This window comes from Diaporthe amygdali, assembly GCF_026229845.1.
Source record: "Diaporthe amygdali strain CAA958 chromosome Unknown NODE_18_length_871485_cov_64_394520, whole genome shotgun sequence".
Taxonomy (NCBI): domain Eukaryota; kingdom Fungi; phylum Ascomycota; class Sordariomycetes; order Diaporthales; family Diaporthaceae; genus Diaporthe; species Diaporthe amygdali.
In genome coordinates, this window is record NW_026517038.1 from 321,609 (window position 1) to 340,938 (window position 19,330).

The 19,330-nt window shown below is 56.5% G+C and overlaps 8 protein-coding genes across 8 annotated transcripts; 2 read left to right on the plus strand and 6 right to left on the minus strand.

The window, feature by feature from the left end:
- Positions 1–139: 139 nt before the first annotated feature.
- J7T55_004046 (ldb17 protein) lies at positions 140–2,379 on the minus strand (the record flags this gene model as incomplete). The annotated part of the gene is made up of 4 exons (XM_053144718.1): positions 140–1,668; positions 1,760–1,838; positions 2,147–2,168; positions 2,225–2,379. 4 exons carry the CDS (start codon positions 2,377–2,379, stop codon positions 140–142), a joined length of 1,785 nt encoding a protein of 594 aa, XP_052992547.1.
- Positions 2,380–3,182: 803 nt separating this feature from the next.
- On the minus strand, positions 3,183–3,826 carry J7T55_004047 (n-terminal acetyltransferase c complex catalytic subunit mak3; the record flags this gene model as incomplete). Its single annotated transcript, XM_053144719.1, has 2 exons — positions 3,183–3,572; positions 3,665–3,826. 2 exons carry the CDS (start codon positions 3,824–3,826, stop codon positions 3,183–3,185), a joined length of 552 nt encoding a protein of 183 aa, XP_052992548.1.
- Positions 3,827–4,283: 457 nt separating this feature from the next.
- J7T55_004048 (diacylglycerol acyltransferase) lies at positions 4,284–7,007 on the plus strand (the record flags this gene model as incomplete). The annotated part of the gene is made up of 4 exons (XM_053144720.1): positions 4,284–4,315; positions 4,808–5,306; positions 5,388–6,095; positions 6,159–7,007. The coding sequence occupies 4 exons, from the start codon at positions 4,284–4,286 to the stop codon at positions 7,005–7,007; spliced, it is 2,088 nt and encodes a 695-aa protein (XP_052992549.1).
- Positions 7,008–7,396: 389 nt separating this feature from the next.
- J7T55_004049 (uncharacterized protein) lies at positions 7,397–8,590 on the minus strand (the record flags this gene model as incomplete). The annotated part of the gene is made up of 4 exons (XM_053144721.1): positions 7,397–7,566; positions 7,637–7,892; positions 7,972–8,501; positions 8,566–8,590. 4 exons carry the CDS (start codon positions 8,588–8,590, stop codon positions 7,397–7,399), a joined length of 981 nt encoding a protein of 326 aa, XP_052992550.1.
- Positions 8,591–8,955: 365 nt separating this feature from the next.
- Positions 8,956–10,366, plus strand: J7T55_004050 (uncharacterized protein; the record flags this gene model as incomplete). Its single annotated transcript, XM_053144722.1, has 2 exons — positions 8,956–9,209; positions 9,271–10,366. 2 exons carry the CDS (start codon positions 8,956–8,958, stop codon positions 10,364–10,366), a joined length of 1,350 nt encoding a protein of 449 aa, XP_052992551.1.
- Positions 10,367–11,462: 1,096 nt separating this feature from the next.
- Positions 11,463–13,458, minus strand: J7T55_004051 (uncharacterized protein; the record flags this gene model as incomplete). The annotated part of the gene is made up of 3 exons (XM_053144723.1): positions 11,463–11,963; positions 12,024–13,357; positions 13,443–13,458. 3 exons carry the CDS (start codon positions 13,456–13,458, stop codon positions 11,463–11,465), a joined length of 1,851 nt encoding a protein of 616 aa, XP_052992552.1.
- Positions 13,459–14,060: 602 nt separating this feature from the next.
- J7T55_004052 (rhomboid protein 2) lies at positions 14,061–15,067 on the minus strand (the record flags this gene model as incomplete). Its single annotated transcript, XM_053144724.1, has 3 exons — positions 14,061–14,551; positions 14,636–14,773; positions 14,878–15,067. The coding sequence occupies 3 exons, from the start codon at positions 15,065–15,067 to the stop codon at positions 14,061–14,063; spliced, it is 819 nt and encodes a 272-aa protein (XP_052992553.1).
- A 715-nt stretch (positions 15,068–15,782) lies between these two features.
- On the minus strand, positions 15,783–18,414 carry J7T55_004053 (aconitate hydratase; the record flags this gene model as incomplete). The annotated part of the gene is made up of 5 exons (XM_053144726.1): positions 15,783–15,953; positions 16,012–17,321; positions 17,381–17,503; positions 17,557–18,199; positions 18,301–18,414. 5 exons carry the CDS (start codon positions 18,412–18,414, stop codon positions 15,783–15,785), a joined length of 2,361 nt encoding a protein of 786 aa, XP_052992554.1.
- Between the last annotated feature and the right edge of the window lie 916 nt (positions 18,415–19,330).

The following is a 19,330-nucleotide window of genomic DNA, read 5'->3' on the forward strand; positions in this document are numbered from 1 at the left end:
TATGCCATGATATTAAAAGGGAAAAAAGAGTCGAATAGCATGTAATATTACGCCCTTCGCGGGCGCTCTGTCCATCTGACACGAGACGTCTCTCACCCCGAGGACTGCCAAACCACCTGAAGAGGAGACCCGCTCAGTATCACGATGCCTGTGCGGATGGTGCCGCCGGGGGCGCTGGGGGCGCCTCGCTGCACGTCTCGGCGGCCCTCAATCTCGTCCTACGGGGAGGCGGCGTCTTGGGCGGCAGCTTCTTCGTGGGCGGCGCGCCATTGCCGTTGTTGCCGCCAGCGCTGTTGTTCCCTCCGCCATTGACCAGCACCTCGGGCAGGATGGGCGTGGTAGGCTTTCCGTGCCTGTGCCTGGGCACCGCAGGTAGGACCTTCTTCGGCTTCGGCGGCGCAGGTGCGGGTGCCCCGTCGTGTGTCCCCGGCGGCGCGGCCCCCGCCAGCTCCTCCTTCAGCTCCGCGGCCTTGGCGTCGCCGGCGGCGCGGCGGCTGGGTGTCTTGACGCCCGGCTTCTCCATGACGGCCGCGACGTCGACGACGCTGACGTTGCTCTGCGTTTGGGCGCCCGACAGGCTGATGCCCAGGAACTTGCGGGCGACCTCGCCCTCGGGGCTCTCACTTAGCCACTTGACCTTGGACACGCGGTCCACCAGGCGCAGGGTCGTCTCGTCCGCGGGCGCGAAGTGGATGTTGCCCTCGCCGCTCAGGATAGACAGCACCTTGAGGATTTCCTCGCGCTTGTAGTGCGGCGGGTGGCTCAGCTGGGTGTGCGCCAGGAGGGGGTACAGCACGCGGAGGTACGTGTGCCGCAGTGACATGGACTCGTCGGGAAGGTCCAGGAGGTTGCGGATTATGACGTCCAGGAGGACGCGCAGGTCGTTGGTGTAGAAGTACTCGTAGGTGCCCTTGGTGGTGAACAGCAAGTAGAGCAGCTTCAGTATCAGAAGCTGCAGCGACGTCTCCGTCTCCCTGTTCAGCAGGAGTATTATGTTCTCTCCGAAGGTCCTGAAGCTGGGGCCGTGGATGCTGAGTATTTTGATGACCCGGTTCGTGATAGGGACTGCTGGCGAGGAAGCATCGACGGCGGCTGTAGTAGAGGCAACCATGTACTGCTCGTTCATCACCAACAAGACTCGTATGATCGGGTAGTGGTATGGGTCATTCACATCGTCCGAGAGGCCCTCGATCAGCTGGAACATGTAGATGACGAAGTCGTCGTCGACGCACAGCAGGTCGTCGACCCGCAGGCGCTCGATGCGTCCCATCTCATACATCAGCTCCAGTAGCAGTCGGTGTAGCCTCCGGTCATCATCCCTGCGGCTCTTTATCAGCTCCACCAGCTTTGGGAAACAGCCCTCGTCTATCATGGACTTGAAGGTGGTCTCGTCGGACCGGCCGTCCAGAAGCAGGAAGTTCGCGATGACGTTGAGGGTGGTCGGATCGTCCTCTTGCAGCAGGCTGTACATGATCTGGGTCCGGACATAGTCCTGGTGCCCACAGAATATGGGGCTATCGATGAGCATCTGGGAGCAGCTGGCGACATCGTCCTCGCTGTGTAGGAAGTTGTCCCGGCATGTCGAGACGAGGTAGAGCCAGGAGCGGAGGGAGTCGTCGATGGTCTCATACGAGTCGCATTGTGCTACCGACACGATCTCTTGGAGCTCTGGATTCTCGAGTAATCAGCACCGACGTCCATATCTGGGTGTCGCGACCAAAGGTCCGCGCGGGCGAGTGGGAAATGGTGGGAGACTGACCGTCCCAGAACTGCTCTTCTGTCTCCACGGACACTTCAATGCCCGCCATGTTGAAGGTTGGAAACCGCAAGCTTGCGCACTATCATCACGAAGCAGCCGTGTCGCACGAGGACGGACTGGTGTGATGTTGTTAGTAGTAGTAGAACCAAAAAAAAAGGCGGGTTAGTTCCGTGCTCAAGACTGCCCAGGCGGGTTGGCTTGGGGTTGTTTGTGTTCTTTGGGTGTGGGAAGTGTCCCGAGGTCGGGTGCGTGCACACAGACGGGACAGACAAATAGATTCAAGATACGAACGAGTTGGAGATTCAATTTACTTGGCCGCACCTGCAGGTGCAGCGCATGGGACCGCCAATGCCGCCCAGACTGCCAGCCCCCCCCCCCCCCACCTACAAAGTGCAGTGCGGTGCAGCCACTGCAATTGTGCAGTCAGTCAGTCAGTGCAGTCCAGTGCAGTCAGTCTAAACCCACCCGTGAGCAGGGCCAAATGTGGGGAAAGGAGTCGTCGCATACGGACCCCGCCGCGACGCATCCCGGTTTGGCAGCCGTTTTGAGTATGTGTGGCCAAGCTCTCCCGCTCCCTCGTTGATCTGGCTGATCTCGTGTGCTGGCCACTTGGAAGCCATCTCGACGGCTGGCCCTCATGACATTCCGAAACAGACTATCCCTCAAGAGGGGATAGGTGCTGCGAGTCTTTATTATGCCGTCTCTTCCAGACACACACCACAACACATCTAGAGAGAATGCGAGTGCAACATTGGACCATCCATCAGCACGGCTGCAGCACGGTTGACCCGAAGAGCCCCTTCACTTCTGTCAGCCACCCCCGTTGCAGTCAGCCAAGACCGACAGACGACAGACTCCATGCTCGACAAGCACGGCGGCAAAGCTTAACCATGATAGAAGAATATCTTGTATTGAAATGATTAAGTAGTCCCGCAAACCAGTTCGCCGCCTGAATGCACTCTGATGCTTCCATAACTAAGATATGCCGTGCGGTACCCAAACGCCGAGCTGTGAGGAACTATCGCTGGACCTCCGAACTACCTCCGGTCAAGCCTTCGTCTGTCCTCCGCCTCAACCTCGATCGTAGCTTCCTCCCCACGAAGGGACGGTGCTGTGTTCTTTGCGCAGGCCTTGGCCATGGTCAGCCCTTGACGCCATTGGTTCGGTCGCAATGCTGTTTAGGTGACAGCCAGTTTGCTCCCGTTGAGTCCATCGTCGAGGTCGTTATTTGCAACCATGTGAGGCCAAGACCTCAATAGAGCTGTTCCAGGCACGCCTATACGGTTTCGGGGGTCCGATGGCCGTCTCCCCTGGATGCCTTCGACATCGTGTGCAAGCTGAGCGGCGTGGTGGACATAGAAACCCCCGCGTCTTCGCCTGACCCAGACCCATTACCATCCAAGCCCTGGGAGCCAGCAGGACCCTATCCCTGCCTCTCGCTCTCGTCCAGCGCAAAGTCGGTCGCCGAGTCCGGATCGACGCTCTTGAGCAACAGCACGAGCCGGTACGCGCTGTTCCCGTTGAGATAATACCGGTGCAGCTTCTTGGACCGTAGGAATCCCAGCCGCTCGTACAGGCGCATGGCGGGAATGTTGGTCTCCTCGGTCTCAAGCACAACCTCGTCGGCGTTGCGTTCTGCCATGGCGTCGATGGCCTTCTTCACCAGCGCAGTAGCCACGCCCTGGCCGCGGAAGTTCGAGGACACCGCAAGCATGGCTATGTAGCCCCGGCGCGTGGGCGGTGAGTGCGACGAGTGGGTTTCCAGCTTGCAGACTATCACCCCTATGAGAGAGGAGTCCACGGGATTGAGCGCCTAGTCGCGGGTAAGCACTGGTGTGTCCACGTTGGGGGCGGAGGTGTGGTGGCATGTCCTGGCAGGGTAAGAGTGAGAGAGGCATGTCTTACCATGAAGCACAGGTGACCCCATTGGTACAGAAAATACCGGTAGACATAGATGCTGTAGGGCTCGCTCAAGTCTTTTGAGATCAAGGCGCGTATGGAGGGAAGATACTGAGCCTCGAGACGGTGGGCGTACTGGATGTACTCGAGCTCGGCCGGGAGACTCATCTTGGACTTTGAGAGGTTTCTAACCGCGGGGACGAGAACAATTACAAGAGACGACAATAAGTAAAAGGAGAAGAGCGAAATCATGAGCGCAGCACAAAGACGTGCCTCCAAAGGATCATTGTGCGAAATGCGAACAAGAGTAAGTGAGTGGGATGAGTGGGCAGGTGAGAGTCAAGCCAGTGAGGCTGCTCTGAGAGGGCGGGCGGGCTCGAAGTGGAAGAGGAATGTCAGCGTGGTGAGAAGTGGCCGTATGCAGCTTTTCCCGACTCCGTTTGCACCGTCTAGGCGCAGCCAACTTGGGAAACCGTTACGCTAGGGACTCGCCAGATGCGGAGACGGTATATTCCTACTCATGGGTCTTGAACTCTCGGAAAGATATTAAGGACAGTGAGAGGGCTGTCAAAAAAAGGGAAAAGAGAGGGAAAATTTCAACCGTCAGTCAGTCGACTCATACCCAATGACAGCCATCAGCCAGCTCCCAGCTGATGTGTGAGCTTTCACATGCTTAGACGGAACTGCCATAGCTGCTTTTGGCTGTATACAGCAAAAGTGTCAGTCAACGGGCACCAGATGAGACATGGCAGGGATAAGGGGTTAGGGGGTCGGAGTGTCTCTACACAGTACCCAGCGAGCCAGCACGCCCAGATGGAGGGGCCACCCCCTGCTCGCCCAGAGCCAACCCTTGGAAGGCGCCTGCGGTTGGATGTTTCCATGGGGTGCATGGCCAGATGGGAATGGCTGACTACCAGGCTACCAGCCAGCCAGCCAGCCAGATTCCTGGGCCTGGAGGGGAGCTACCCGGCCCCGACGCTGGCCCCCGACGCCGCTGCCGCACAGCACCCATGACGTCGATCTCGGCCAAAATTAAACCTCGCGCAGACCATAGGGACGCGGGAAGGAAAGCCATTCATATATACCCTCGCCTTGGCTCCCTCTCCCTCTTGCAGAGACTCCCGAGACAGGGCTGACACTAGCTCCAAGACATTATCGACATATCAACAACATCGACCCGCCAGCAGCGAGCGCAGAGCTCACTGGCAGCCAGTGGACCCGCAGCCCCTCTGCCGCACAGCACATAGCACAGCACAGCCAGCGCACGTCCAAGGCGACCGCACTCGACGCCTCCCAGCCTGCCAGCCAGCCGCCCTGCCTGCATGCCATGGCCTCGGAGCTGCGCCGCCGAGTCGCTCTCAAAGGGGACGGCACTCCACCCGAGACCCCCATATCCGTCACGCCTGAGCGCGACGACAGCCCCATCCGGCCCGGCGACAAGGTCAAGGTCGTCCACCACAGCCAAAAGACGCGCAAGAGGAGGACCGGTGCCATCTTCCTGCTCGGCAGTCTGTTTGGCCTGATCGCCGCCGGCTTCTTTGCCAAGAGCAACGACCTGATCGACTTCCCCGAGATTGGCGAGCTGAGCGTCGACAGCCTGCTGGATGTCCTGCCCGCCGGCCTGGTCAAGGATGTGCGCGATCTGGTGGTAAGTTCTGCACCCAAGATAGACAATATAGCATCTATGAAAAGGCCTTATACCTGACCCAATTTTATCTCAACCCAACAGAAAGGAGAGCGCGACCTGGTGGATTCTTACGATGCCTTTTCTGTCGGCATGAAGGTGCGGTCAGAGGGCCTCGAGGCCCACCACCCTATGATCATGATTCCTGGCGTCATCTCGACTGGTCTCGAGTCGTGGGGGACTGCTAATGCCTCTCGCCCCTACTTCCGGAAACGCCTGTGGGGGTCCTGGACTATGATGAGGGCTCTGGTGATGGAGAAGGAGGTCTGGAAGAAGCACATCATGCTGGACAAGAAGACCGGCCTGGACCCGCCAAACATCAAGCTGCGTGCCGCCCAGGGCTTTGACGCGACCGACTTCTTCATCACGGGCTACTGGATATGGAGCAAGATATACGAGAACCTCGCGTCGCTGGGTTATGACCCCACCAACTCCTTCACGGCAGCCTACGACTGGCGGCTGTCGTATCAGAATCTCGAGGTTAGGGACCAGTACTTCACGCGCCTGAAGCTCTACGTCGAGGCCGCAAAGCTCGGCATGAATCGCAAGGTGGTACTCGTGTCGCACAGCATGGGCAGCCAGGTCCTCTTCTATTTCTTCCACTGGGTGGCGTCCGAGCACGGCGGGCGTGGCGGTGACTCCTGGGTCGAGGAGCACGTCGAGGCCTGGATTAATGTCAGCGGCTGCATGCTAGGGGCAGTGAAGGATATTCCGGCTGTTCTCTCCGGAGAAATGAAGGATACAGCCCAACTTGTGAGCCAGAACCCAGAGAATCCCTGCCTCCCAACACAAAAATACTGACTGCAAATGCTGGAGAACGCTTTTGCCGTCTACGGCCTAGAGAAATTCCTGAGCAGGGAGGAAAGAGCGGAAATGTTCCGCGCAATGCCTGGCATCTCATCAATGCTCCCAATCGGAGGTGACGCTGTCTGGGGCAATCTGTCAGGGGCCCCGGACGATCTGCCAGGCCAGGAGAACTCGTTCGGGTCCTTCCTCAACTTTCGCCAGGGTGTCAACTGGACTGTCCCTGAGAAGAATATGACGGTTGACGGGACGATGCGATATCTCATGAACTCAACTGAGGATTGGTACCAGGATCAAATCCGTGGCAGTTATTCCCACGGTGTCGCCCGCACGACAAAAGAGGTCGAGGAGAACGAGCACGACAACAGAAAATGGATCAATCCGCTGGAGACGCGCCTGCCACTTGCCCCCAGCTTGAAGGTCTACTGCTTCTATGGTGTCGGAAAGCCGACCGAGCGTGCCTACTACTACCGAACCCCAGAGGCGACATCAAACCTCAACATCACGATCGATACGGGGCTTATACATGGAGTGGTCGACCACGGCGTCATTATGGGTGAGGGCGATGGTACGGTGAACCTCTTAAGCTCCGGTTTCATGTGTAACAAGGGCTGGCATATGAAGCGGTACAACCCTGCTGGAGTCAAAGTCACGGTCGTCGAGATGCCCCATGAGCCGGAAAGGTTCAATCCGCGGGGCGGGCCGAACACTGCGGACCACGTCGATATTCTCGGCAGGTCGACGCTCAACGAGCTGATATTGAGGGTGGCTGCCGGGAGGGGAAACACGATAAACAACTACGTCGTGAGTAACATATCACAATATGCGGAGAAGGTTCAGGTGTTTGAAGAGGAGGATTAATCGATCAAATATCGGGGTTCTCGGACGATATATTCCTTTTCACATATACAGGAGAGAGTCTAGAGATGAGAGGCGTCCGCGAGGTTCTAGAGGTCGGTGGTTCGGCGGCTATCGATCGGTCTGAGGACTGTAGATGTTTTCACGCGGCATGTATTATGCGTAACGTATACCCACTCCTCTTTGGAGACATGAGATATAGTTTTGTTCTGGCGCAACAACAATGAAATTTGCGAAATGCTTCAGTTTACTCCGCTTGTCCGAAAAGAGCTGGACATCAATCTTGTCTACCAGCGACATCAGGCAACATGTGCAGCAAGGGTATCATACAACTTGGAATCCCAGCTCGCTTGAGAGACGTAACACACAGATCTTAAAGGTCGCCGGCAAGATCAAAATGCCCACCCATCCTCATCCTCATTTTCATCGTTTTTGCTCACTGCCCTCTTCGACGCCTTGCCGTCTTTCTCCTTAAGATACGCAAAGATGTCCCTCGAGTTGTACAGCGACGCCCTCATCCCCCAAGGATTGCCGTAGCCTATTCCCAGGTATGTGAATGCATCTGTGTACCGGTCAGCGATGGCTTATCGCAAATTTCCACTTGCGAAAGCGGATCAAAGAGCAACACGCACCAGCCTTATAGTAAATGGGCTTGCCAGCCGCCCGGTCGCGCACGAGCTCCAACTGCCGCAGGCGGTGCAGCACGCGCGCGATGTCGTCCTTGTCGCGGAAGTCGTACGTGTATATGCACACCAGGCGTTCCTTGACCGAGCCGCGCTCCTCGCGCGGCGCCACCTTGGCCGCGATCCCCAGCTCGTTCTTGACCGTGGCCTGGGCCACCCTCTCCCAGACGTCGTTGACGAAAGCGGGCTCGACGAAGAGCATCCACTGCCGTTCCTAACGTCAGCATTCGCAGCACGAGCGAGAGGAGGACCTAGGGGCAACTTGAGATGGACGAATGACCTACCTTGCCTGTCCTAACCTTCATAAGTCTCGCCAGCATCAGAACATCGTTGACGCACCCCTCCCGCTCCGTCGTGATCTGCCTGCTCATCGCCGTGCTGGCACGGCCGCCCTTCTTCTCCTGCACCGTCCGCAGGAAGTCCCCGAACAGCCCCAGCCGCTCGCCTCCCCCCTCGATGAAGGTGTGCAGCTGCGCGCCCGACTCTGCGGGGGCCTCCTCGGTGCCCGCGCCGCCCTCGCGCGGGATGAAGGGGTTTGCTACGTAGATCCATGGGATCTCGGGCGTGACATCCGTCGTGGCGGGTGGTAGGCGCGCCAGGAAGGCGGCAATAGTCTCGTTCAGCTGCTTGGCTGAGACCTGGCCCTCGTAGGGGTTGTGCAGCGCAGGCGCCTTGGCCGGTGAGGACGACGATGAGGAAGATTCCTTTTTGTAGCCTGGGTGCACCGTGCTAGTCTGTTCGCTATGGCGCCAGTAGGCCTGTACATCGAACTCTTGTGCTCTGGACTCTAGCATGGCTACCTCCTCCTCGTCCCCTTCGCACGCGTGTTAGTGAGTTGGCTCCGGCTGTGTCGGATGAGATGGTGTGAAGCGGCTTACCGTAGAAATCGGAATCTGAGTCCATCGTGCCGGCGCAGCCTAGGACACTAACACTGGTGATTTACTTTTAATCGATCAAATGAAACGACAAGACAAACACGACAATTGAAAGACAGCAACAACACTCGAAACGACAGGCGCGTTCAACCTGGACGCAGGATGTCACTGAGCCAGGGTTGCAAGCTGCCCTGTAAAGTCAACATCGAGAACCCCCTGCAACCCTTGCACATAACGGACCAAATACCCAGCATTTTTCTTCAATCTGAGCAACATTGCTCAATCATCGCAAGCAGGCAACACAGTCTGCAGAGATTTGTTTTTGATTTTAAATTCACGATCAAAATCTGTTGAAGCTGACCTGGCGTCCTGTCCTAGCAGGCTGCTGGTAAAATGGGCGACGAAGGCGAGGAGATCAAGTCCTTCCAGTCGCTGACGCTTGACCTCCCACCCAGCTGCGTCGAGTTTTGTCCTCGTTATCCCTCACATTTCCTGGTTGGTACATACAATCTTGAGAAGAATGAGGCAGAAGAAAGGGAAACTGTCAAGTCCGAGGACCAGGACGAGCCCGAGGTGGAGGTCGAGGCAAAGAAATCCCAGAGCAGGTCAGGGAGCATCATCGTGTTCGAGCTCAAGGATGGACAGGCGTATGTATCTCTCAGATGATTCTGGTCAACCCTTCAGGTGCCATTCTAATTCTTTTTATAGGCACATAAAGCAGACAATATCCCAGCCTTCTGCAGTCTTTGACCTTCACTTTGCGCCACAGGCAGACCGAGGCGACATTTGCGCAGCAGTCTCCAGCACGGGGACCATATCCATTTTCAGATTAACTATCGAACCGTCAGCATCGACTGAAGGCTCGGCAGAAAACTACATCCAGACCTTGAGTGTTCTCAGTATACCGGAACTATCCAAGGACGACCTATTCACCTACTTCACCTGGCACCCAGAAATCCCAGGCCTCATGGCCGTCACCACATCCACAGGCCAAGTGATCCTCGCCCGTATCCACAAAGACCACATGAAGCTCGAAAGGCTCCGCACTGTACTCAAGCATGAAGCGGAAGCCTGGTGCGTCGCCTTTTCACCAGTATCACACCAAAAGACAAGCTCAGGAGAGACGCTCTCTACAGTGTTCTCCGGGGGCGACGACTCCAAGCTTCTGCTCGACTCACACAGCACATTCCCGGACGTCAAAGACGTCACGGCTTCAAGCTCCGGGTCCGATTCCGGTGCGCACCTGAGCCATGACCCCGAATCTGCCACGGCCTTAGACTCCGATACCGACGAGACCTTCGTCTCGACCCCCAACAGGAAAGGCCTCCGTCACGACGCAGGTGTGACGGCCATCCTACCACTACGCCTCAACATCTCCGACGGGTACTATGTCGTCCTAACAGGCAGCTACAGCGACCACCTTTCGGTATGGGGCATCATTCCCCCCTACAGGGCAGACGACTATCGGAGAAACAAGCTGCTGCAGAGGGAGAACCTCGGCGGCGGCGTGTGGCGGCTCAAGGTCATCGAGGAACTTAGTGCGTACCCGGGGGACTGCTGGACGGTGACACTCCTGGTGTCGTGCATGCACGCCGGTGCGAGGGTTGTCCGCCTCCAGGGAACAATCGACACGGTCGACCGTATCGAAGTCGTCAAGCGTTTTACAGAGCACAAGAGTATGAACTATGGGAGCGACTACACGTGGGTTGACGGGCGGGAGTTCTTCGGCGAAGGGGAGGGAAAGAAGATTGCATGTGTTTCGACGAGTTTCTACGATAGGCTGCTTTGCCTCTGGTCGTTCTGAACACAGAGTGATTGGCAGTGAGTAAATGAAGGGGCCATGGACAGGAGGTCGCCGTGTTACCGGGATGGCATGAGGTGATGATACCTAGGTGGGCTGCCGCACTCTGCATGTCTTGGAGTTGGGGATGATGATTCGACTTTTGTATCCCGAAAATTTATCAGAGGCATTACCTGAAGCTTTGAACGAAGAAAAATACTCCGGGTGTAAGAAAAGTACGAAATCATGTCCATTGGCTTTGCATTGTACTTCGGGATGCTCTGATGCAGTTGGGAAGATGTCTACGTGTTGAACCTCATCAGCAAGTGGACTGCGAGGAAGTCAGGCATCAAGATTTATCCTGCGTCCTTGCAAATAGTTCTATAACCAGGTGGTAAGAAGAAGAAACTTGAACTTCTCCTGTCCGCATACGCGCATGCAGTCTCCTACCTGGTCAAGCGCGTCGGATGTTGATGTCTTGATCGCTTGATCCTATGTAAGGCGTGGATCAAAACCCCCTCCCCAAACCCATGCCCCAAGCTGCTGCATAAAAGAAGAAAAGAAACAAAATGAGAGCCCCCGGGAATCGAACCCAGCCCATGGCATCCTACAGGCACTTGTGGTACTTGTGCCGTCCGATAGGACCACTCTTCGGTGTGCAGAGACACCCATGCTACCGCTACACCAGACTCCCAGTGACAATTTAATAAGTCAAGCCTGATAACAAACGAAACAAGTCAGTCTGCTTCCCACCAAGCCAAGGCCGGGGGGCTTTGGCAGATTTCTTGCACTATCGAAAGATTAGGAGGGGTTGAATCCAAAGCAAATGCCTATAACAAAAAGGAAGCCAGAGAAGAAAAACATAGGAGGCCCAGGAATTGAACTCCGCCCAAGTAATCCCCGTCTGTAGTGTGATATTGCTACAAGGAGGTGCCCACAAGCAGTCTAATCCATTTCACTAGAATTCTAGACTCCTGTGGACGAGATCATTGACATATGGTCGATGAGAAACGTTTATGCACTAGTTAGACCGTAAGCAACATGTAAATTCAAGATCTATCTATGGTATCTTTGCAAAAGAAGGCTTTCAACACCCGTACAGATGGTAATAGCAAAGAGATCATTGGCCTACAGCCCTCGTCGTCTTCGCTTCCGCCCCCGGCCGCCCTAGCACTGCGATGGCGCCAACAAGCCAGGCGGGCCACCACACGCCCCAGACGACGACACTGGTGTACATGCCCCAGACGCGCCACCCGAACGCCGCCTCGCGCAGCACCTCGCCCAGGTTGCCCCACCCAGACCAGTACACGCTCCATAGCGCCAGCACGGCCATGGGCGCCAGCAGGTTGAGCAACAGCGTTGACGCCCACCTCGCGGCGGGGAGTGCGGGCCACGGCCGCACGAACGACAGCGGCGTCGACAGCAGGCCGACCATCAGTGCGAGGGAGAAGTTCAGTGTCGCCAGGGATGAGAGAAACATGCCCAGGAGGAGCAGGGAGAAGGATTGCATTAGAGAATACTGCTGCAGCGTCGGGCGGAAGTTGGTTGTCAGTACGTGGGAGGCAAGGTGTGGAAGGGCGACGTTGAGGATTGCGAAGAGGATGAAGATGGGGGTGTGCATCTGCGAGTTGTTAGTTTTGTCTGTTTTCCAATGTATTACATACGACGGGGTGAGACTTACGCCCTCTGGCAGGTTGTTGAAGATGTAGAACGGCACAACCCCGAGGAATTGGCACCCAGTGACAAGAACCAAAGGCAGGAAAAGATCCCGCTCTGTGGCCGGTGTCAAAATAGCATCGGCCGGCCCCTTTTCATCGGTCGCACCCTTCTCTTTCCCCGTCTCTGCTGGCTTTTCGGGCTCCCCAGCCTGTCCACTCTTGACCCACAGCGCAATCGATATGATCGTAAAGTTCGCCGCGACCAGCATCGCACTCGGTAGGTACGTGCCGATGCTGACGAAGCGGTCTTTGTGCATGAGTAGGTAAAAGAAGAAGCTTTGGTGCAGGTGCTCGAGTAGGTTGTTGAGGGAGCGGAAGGTGCCCTCGACGACGCGGCCCATGGCCATCTCGTCCTGCCAACCCTCCCCGTATGGGCGGATGGTGACGGCGTCGACGTGGTAGGGGATGAAGCTGCTGTGCGGGCCGGACGCCATTCCTAGGCCTTGCTTCATCATACCGCGCAGCATGGTGCGCAGCCTGTCGTCGTACGAGTCGCTGTGCGACCACATCTCCTGTATCGACACGCCGATGCCCATCTGCCCACCCGCAATGTTGACGACGCTGTTGATGAGGTCCAGGTTGGGCAGCTGCCCGTTGATGCCGTCGTACACGATGTGAACCGACTGGAAGCGGTGCTCCTGCGTGTAGTCGAGGGCGATGGCGCCCTGCAGCGCCCCGGACTTCATCGGCAGCGGGTCGATGTGCCGCGTGTCGTGCGCGTCGTGGTAAGCATCAACCCAGGCCTGCGGGCCCGCCAGGCTGTCCGGTGGCACCACGAAGATAATGTCCTTGGACCACAGCGACCACCGCCGGAAGTAGCGCGCCAGCGTCAGGAGGAGCGCGACGCCCCGCTTATTGTGCTCGTCCTTGACGTTCCTCCATGCGGCGACCAGCACGATGGCCTCGGTAGCGTCGCCCCGCGGCGCCTGCAGGATGGCGTAGATGTTCTCGCCGGCGTATGTGTTGCCGGAGCTCGAGTATGTGAAGTCCTGTCGGCCGACCTTGAGCCCTACCGCCTTGAAGATGCCCTCCAGCCCGTCATTGACCTCAACGTTGCTTCGCCCCACGAGCCCGTCCACCTCATGCTTGTACGCCCGGAAGACGTTCTGGTCGCTGCCGCCAAAATACGTGTGCACCTGGCCCGGCAGCAGGGCGTTCTCGGAGATGTAGGTTCGCCGCGAGTAGTCGTTCTGCGGTAGCATCAGCAGCCATGCGACGCCGACGACGATGCACAGCAGGGAGATGTAGGGCGGCAGCTTCAGAAGGCGCGGGTCGCGACGGAGGCGCAGGGCGCCAGCTTAAGCAGAAGAGGTCAGCCATGATGCAGTGCTTGTCGAGAATCCTGATAAGGACAGTCAGAGGGCGATCTGGGTGCGACCTACATAGGAGCCGCGACATCTTCTAGAGCCCTTGCTGCGGTTGGCGTTCAGGGGGAGCTCGGGGTGTGGAAAGGAGAGGTGCTGGCAGCAGGTGTCCCTTCAGACGCCTGCCAGCCGATGAGATACCCAGCAGAATCACTCTTCAGATACAAGGATCCATGGAGTCCGGACACAACTTTGCTCCCCAAAACCCGAGTTGTGATGTAGCAATACCCGATTCTGCTATTATTCTACAGTTGGGGTGTTGTTGATGACGGAGCTTCCAGGAGCTTACCTGGCTTGAAGCTATAAATTGCATAACATCCCCGTTATATGCATTCCACGCTCTGCCTGCGAAGGAGCCATACAAATGGCAATCACTTCTGACCGAAGCTACCACGAATCATGGCTGTGAAATGAGATTTGTCCTGGCCAATTGACCTGTTCAGCTCTCCGATTTCAACTAGCTAAATTATTAAATGGCTCCGTGAGCTACCAAAGTAAAGGACTCCGCCCAGACCGTAATATCTGCCCGACCATGAACGCCAGCAAGCCCCTTCTTTGACCACCGTAACATGCACTTTTCCAGTGATGAAAATAGCCCTGTCCCAAAAGGTAATCCAAGCGACCCGGCTTTGCCACCTAAGGACCCAACCTCTGCCCACCACCACCAACAACGCCCAACGGCACGCCCTGCGAAGCCCCATTACTAGAACCTGCGCTCGGTAGCACCCCGAAGCGTCCGTACGTCTTCTGGTCCACGCTCACATAGCGTGGCAGCCTCTGCAACAGCTTGAGCCGTGCCTCGATCCACCGCAGCGCCTTCTCCGGCGGCGACAGGAACTTGAGGTAGCCCAGTCCGCACACGTAGCCGACGGCGAGCCCGGCCACGTGGCCTAGCAGGCTCGTGCTCGGCACCAGCGCCGCGATTATCACCACCAGTACCAGCGGCGTCGTCCACGTCGGGATGTTGTATGTCGCGATCGTGAAGTGCGGGTTCGTCCGGTATGTTCGCATTGCCTCCGCGCCCAGCAGCAGGAAGAACCACACGCTCGCGCCCATGACGGCGTTGTTCGAGTGGAGGATGGCCTTTTCGACGAGGATGTAGAGAGCCGCTGGGAGGGTTGAGAAGGCTGGCGTTTCGGCTTATGGTCAGCTTGCTTCCAGAGAAGAGCCAGAAAGAGTTGGGGGCGCGAGAAGAATCAGGTGATGCTCACGTCCAAAGAACAGCGCCAAGCTTGTCAGTGTCCCATATTCGCTCTCAAATCGCTCCAGAAGAGGTGTTAAAGCGAAGACGTTCATGATCATGTGCAGGAAGTTGAGGTGTATCAGGGGGTAGGTGTTAGTCCGGTATACTGTGAACAACCATCAGCTCTGACACCGCATCCGCACACTTCCGGTCGCCTCCATTGACCAATTGCCCCCCGTGTCAAGGGATATCATGGGCGACAGCACTCACAGCTGGTCAAGCTGACTTCATCCGGCACCAGCGCCCCCCACGCCTGGATGTCCCATCTCGACCCCAGCACCACACCCCCGACCCACGTGGCCACGATGATGAACACGACAAGCCTCGTGAAGAGAGGTAGCTTGTATACGTATGATTTTGCGCGTCCGGCGCTGAATGACTGAAGTGTTGGTGTCGACATCGCAGCAATTTCGCGGGCAATTGTGTTGCAAGAGGCTGCTTGAGGAAGAGAGAGAAGGTGGGATGCGCACGTGTCCCGGGTTTGCCGACGTTATAGTCCAGTGGAGTCCGAGTCCTAAACTTTCTTGAGCTGAGAGACCCAGTTCGTGGTCATTTTGCGAACGGTATTCCGCTCGAAAATCACCGATGATGTTGCTGGCACAGAAATTAGTGACACGACTTGGGCATCGGGACAGTAAGATCGCATGCCTTCGTGGTGTCGCAAATAGATACAAGGCGCCAGCAAGGGTGTCTATCTCTTATCTCGCTACCCTGGTAATTAACTATCACATTAACCACGCTCCAGCATTTTGTGGAGAAATGCTTTTAACCGCAACATCGTCTTGTCATGCCTTTTTCAGACTGCTGCTCTCATGTCACGAATACGCTTTGACACTGGGCATTGATTTTGAACATTTAAAATGATTTCATTTGTACAACCAAAAGAAAATGCGACTTTGCCTGTCAGTGATGTAAAGTTCCAAACCGATGAGCTCCATAACCCGAGAACCCCTCCGCCGAAAACAAGCCAGTATGGTATTTAAAGTTTCGTCTTCATCGTCTCTTGTCCTCCCCACGCCCCATCTTCGTCCTTCTTTGGACCATGATGGTCGTGCTTCTCATCTTATATCTTAACACAGTCAGGTGTTCGAGCACCGGTATGAAGGTGTTCATATTTATTTGTTGGCCTTGGCCATGGTGTTCAGAGCACTGCCGTTCTTGAACCACTCGATCTGGCCGGCGTTGAAGGTGTGCGACAGCTTGACCTCAAATGGCTTGCCGTCCTTGGGCTTGACGACCATGGTCATAGGCTTGCCAACTTCGAGCTCAGTGCACTTGAGGTCGACCTGTAGAAATCGGATTAGTATGTGAGATTTCATCCATGCTTGCAATCTGAAAACTAACCTTAGCATCTGTGGGAATCTTGTCGTAGTCCTCAGGGTTGGAGAAGGTCAGCGGCAGCATGCCTTGCTTCTTCAGGTTGGTCTCGTGAATACGGGCAAAGGATCGGGTAATGATGGCGACTCCACCAAGGTGGCGGGGCTCCAGAGCAGCATGCTCACGGGAAGAACCCTCACCGTAGTTCCAGTCACCGATGACAACCCACTTGATACCCTTGGCTTTGTAGTCACGAGCAACAGCTGGCACGGCATCCCATGAGCCGTTTGTGATGTTCTGAATCTTGTTGGCCTCGCCGTTGGCCGCGTTCATGGCACCAATCAGCATGTTGTTGGAGATGTTGTCCAAGTGGCCACGGTACTTCAACCAGGGGCCAGCCATAGAGATGTGGTCGGTGGTGGTCTTGCCCTGGGTCTTGATCAGGATAGGGCTATCAATGTAGTCCTTTCCGTCCCATGCATTGAAGGGCTGGAGGACCTGGAGACGATCTGAGGAAGGAGAAACTTGGACCTGGACGGTAGAGCGGTCGGCGGGAGGGGCCTGGTAGGTGTCCATACCCGGGTCGTATCCCCTCGTTGGGAGGCCGTCACCGGAGGGAGCCTTCAGGCTGAACTCCTTGCCATCCTTGTCCTTGAGCTTGTCGGTCAGAGGGTTGAAGGACAGCGATCCAGCAACAGTCAGAGCGACGACCAGGTCGGGAGACGTAACGAAAGAGTGAGTGGCAGGATTACCATCGTTTCGGCCTGTGAAGTTACGGTTGTAGGAGGAGATGATCGAGTTGGCATCGCCCTTCTTGACATCACGGCGGTCCCATTGACCAATGCAAGGACCGCAAGCGTTGGCCAGGACAACACCGCCGTATTCCTCAAAGGTCTTCAGTTGACCGTCGCGAGCAATAGTGGCACGAATCTGCTCGGAGCCAGGGGTAACGAAGAAAGCAGACTTGGCCTTCAGACCGTGGGCCATGGCATCCTCAGCAATGGAGGCAGCGCGGGACATGTCTTCGTACGAGGAGTTGGTGCAGGATCCGATCAGACCGACCTTGAGCTCCTCGGGCCAGTTGTTGGCCTTGACAGCCTCGCTGAACTTGGAGATAGGGGTGGCCAGATCGGGGGTGAAGGGACCGTTGATGTGAGGCTCGAGCTCGGACAGGTTGATCTCGATCAGCTGGTCGTACTCGGCGCCCTCATCCTCACGCAGCTCCTTAGCATAGACGCGGGAGAAGTCACCAATATCCTTGCGCTTGGTGGCTGCGAGGTAGTCGTACATGCGGTCGTTGAAGGGGAAGACTGAAGTCGTCGCACCGATCTCAGCACCTACTATGCGTTAGTCACCTGCTACGGAGCCTGAGGCGATACATGCTGGGAGAACAAACCCATGTTGCAAATTGTAGCCATGCCAGTGGCAGAAACGCTGTCGACACCAGGTCCGAAGTACTCCACAATCGCACCGGTACCACCCTTGACAGTGAGGATACCAGCGACCTTGAGGATGATGTCTAGTAAAAGTTAGTATAGCACTTCACTCGGCGGCGGCGAGGGCATAACTCACCCTTTGGCGAAGTCCAGCCAGACAAAGTACCAGTCAGCTTGACACCGATGATCTTGGGTGCCTTCAGCTCCCAGGGCAGGTTGGCCATAACGTCGACGGCGTCGGCACCACCAACACCGATAGCGCACATGCCGAGACCACCAGCGTTGGGGGTGTGAGAGTCAGTGCCGATGAGGAGACCACCGGGGAAAGCGTAGTTCTCGAGCAGGATCTGGTGGATGATACCAGAGCCGGGCTTCCAGAAACCAATGTTGTACTTGGCACAGGCAGTGGACAGGAAGTTGTAGACCTCCTCGTTGATGCTGACGGCGCGATCCAAATCCTTCTCACCACCAATCTGGGCCTCAATCAAGTGGTCACAGTGGACGGTGGAGGGGTTTGCCACCGAGGGCATACCGGCGGACATGAACTGGAGAATGGCCATTTGCGCGGTGGCATCCTGGCAAGCAACACGGTCTGGCCTCAGCTTGAGGTAAGAGTTGCCACGCTCGATGTCTTGGCCTTCTGGGTCGTCCAAGTGCGAGTACAGAATCTTCTCGGCGTATGTGAGGGGTCGGTTGAGCCTGCTGCGAACAATGGCAAGGTTCTCAGACATCTTCTTGTAGTTGATGAAGTTGCCCTCTTCCCAGTTGTTCTGCTTGACCTGTTCACATGCAAGAAGCTTGACGTCAGCGGCAGCTCGGAACACAAACACGGGCGGTGCGGATGCGAAGCTCAGCTCGGCAGATAGAGTAGACAACGCACCTTGCGGTCAAGAGGAGAGTCTGTGACGGTGGCCATGCATCGTCGAAGGCCCAGAGAGCCGACGGCGGCACGGCTCCGGGCGACGTGGCCCAAAACCTGACGAGAGGCCAACATTATGGAGGAGGGTCCCTTTGGCTGAGGGGAGGTGTGCGCGTGGAATCAACGATCTGAGTGGAGAGGAGAGAGGTCACAGGAATGGAGCTCTCAGTATTGAAAAGGAGGCATTGAACTACCACCTGGTTCTTGGAGGGAGGAAGAAGAATTGATCGTGATTGTGGAGGAGGGAAAACGTGGAAGGAAGGAATGCGAGTGAAAAGTGTGAGAGGAGCAACGAGGTTTTAGATAGCAACCTTGGAAACTCCCCCCGTGGCCCGTGGCCCGTGGCTCTCTCTCCTCGCCCTCGGCCGCAGAGGGCAGAGCCACTGGCACTGGCACTGGGCGCTAGAGCAACGCACCCAAGCTGGCACCCCTGCCACCTCACCTCGAGCCCCACCGAGGTTCGTCTCCCCCAGTTTTACCTCTTGGACATAGCCGGGCCAGCCAATCACGCGCGTTTGATTTTCAAATGCTCGGAGGCAAGGATCCCAAAGATTGTGTCGACAAAACGTCACAGGGATGCCGCCGGTCAGCCGGTGTTCAGCCGGGCTGCCGCTCGGAGAGGAAACGTATTTTCGACCGGAACTGTGCAACCTCCAGATCCGCCACGACCGTTGAAGATGGGTGTTTAACAATAAGTTACTGCCAAGAGGCATACAGTAGACAGTAGGCTATGCTCCGACCTGTCGGGTCACCAGGGTCACTTTCCCCAGCCAGTTGGTGCATCCACCCGTCCAAGAGCACGCACATGCGTGGGACTGTGTCATGCTTGTGATTGTCCTTATTACCGAAGATCGGTACAGAGACTGTGGCTTGAAGAGTGGGATAGTCTCTAATTAGATATCTCTAATGGGATCATCTCCATTGGGATAACCTCTTATGGGATAACCTGCCATGGGATAAACTGTCGTGGGATAACCTCTCATGGGATAAC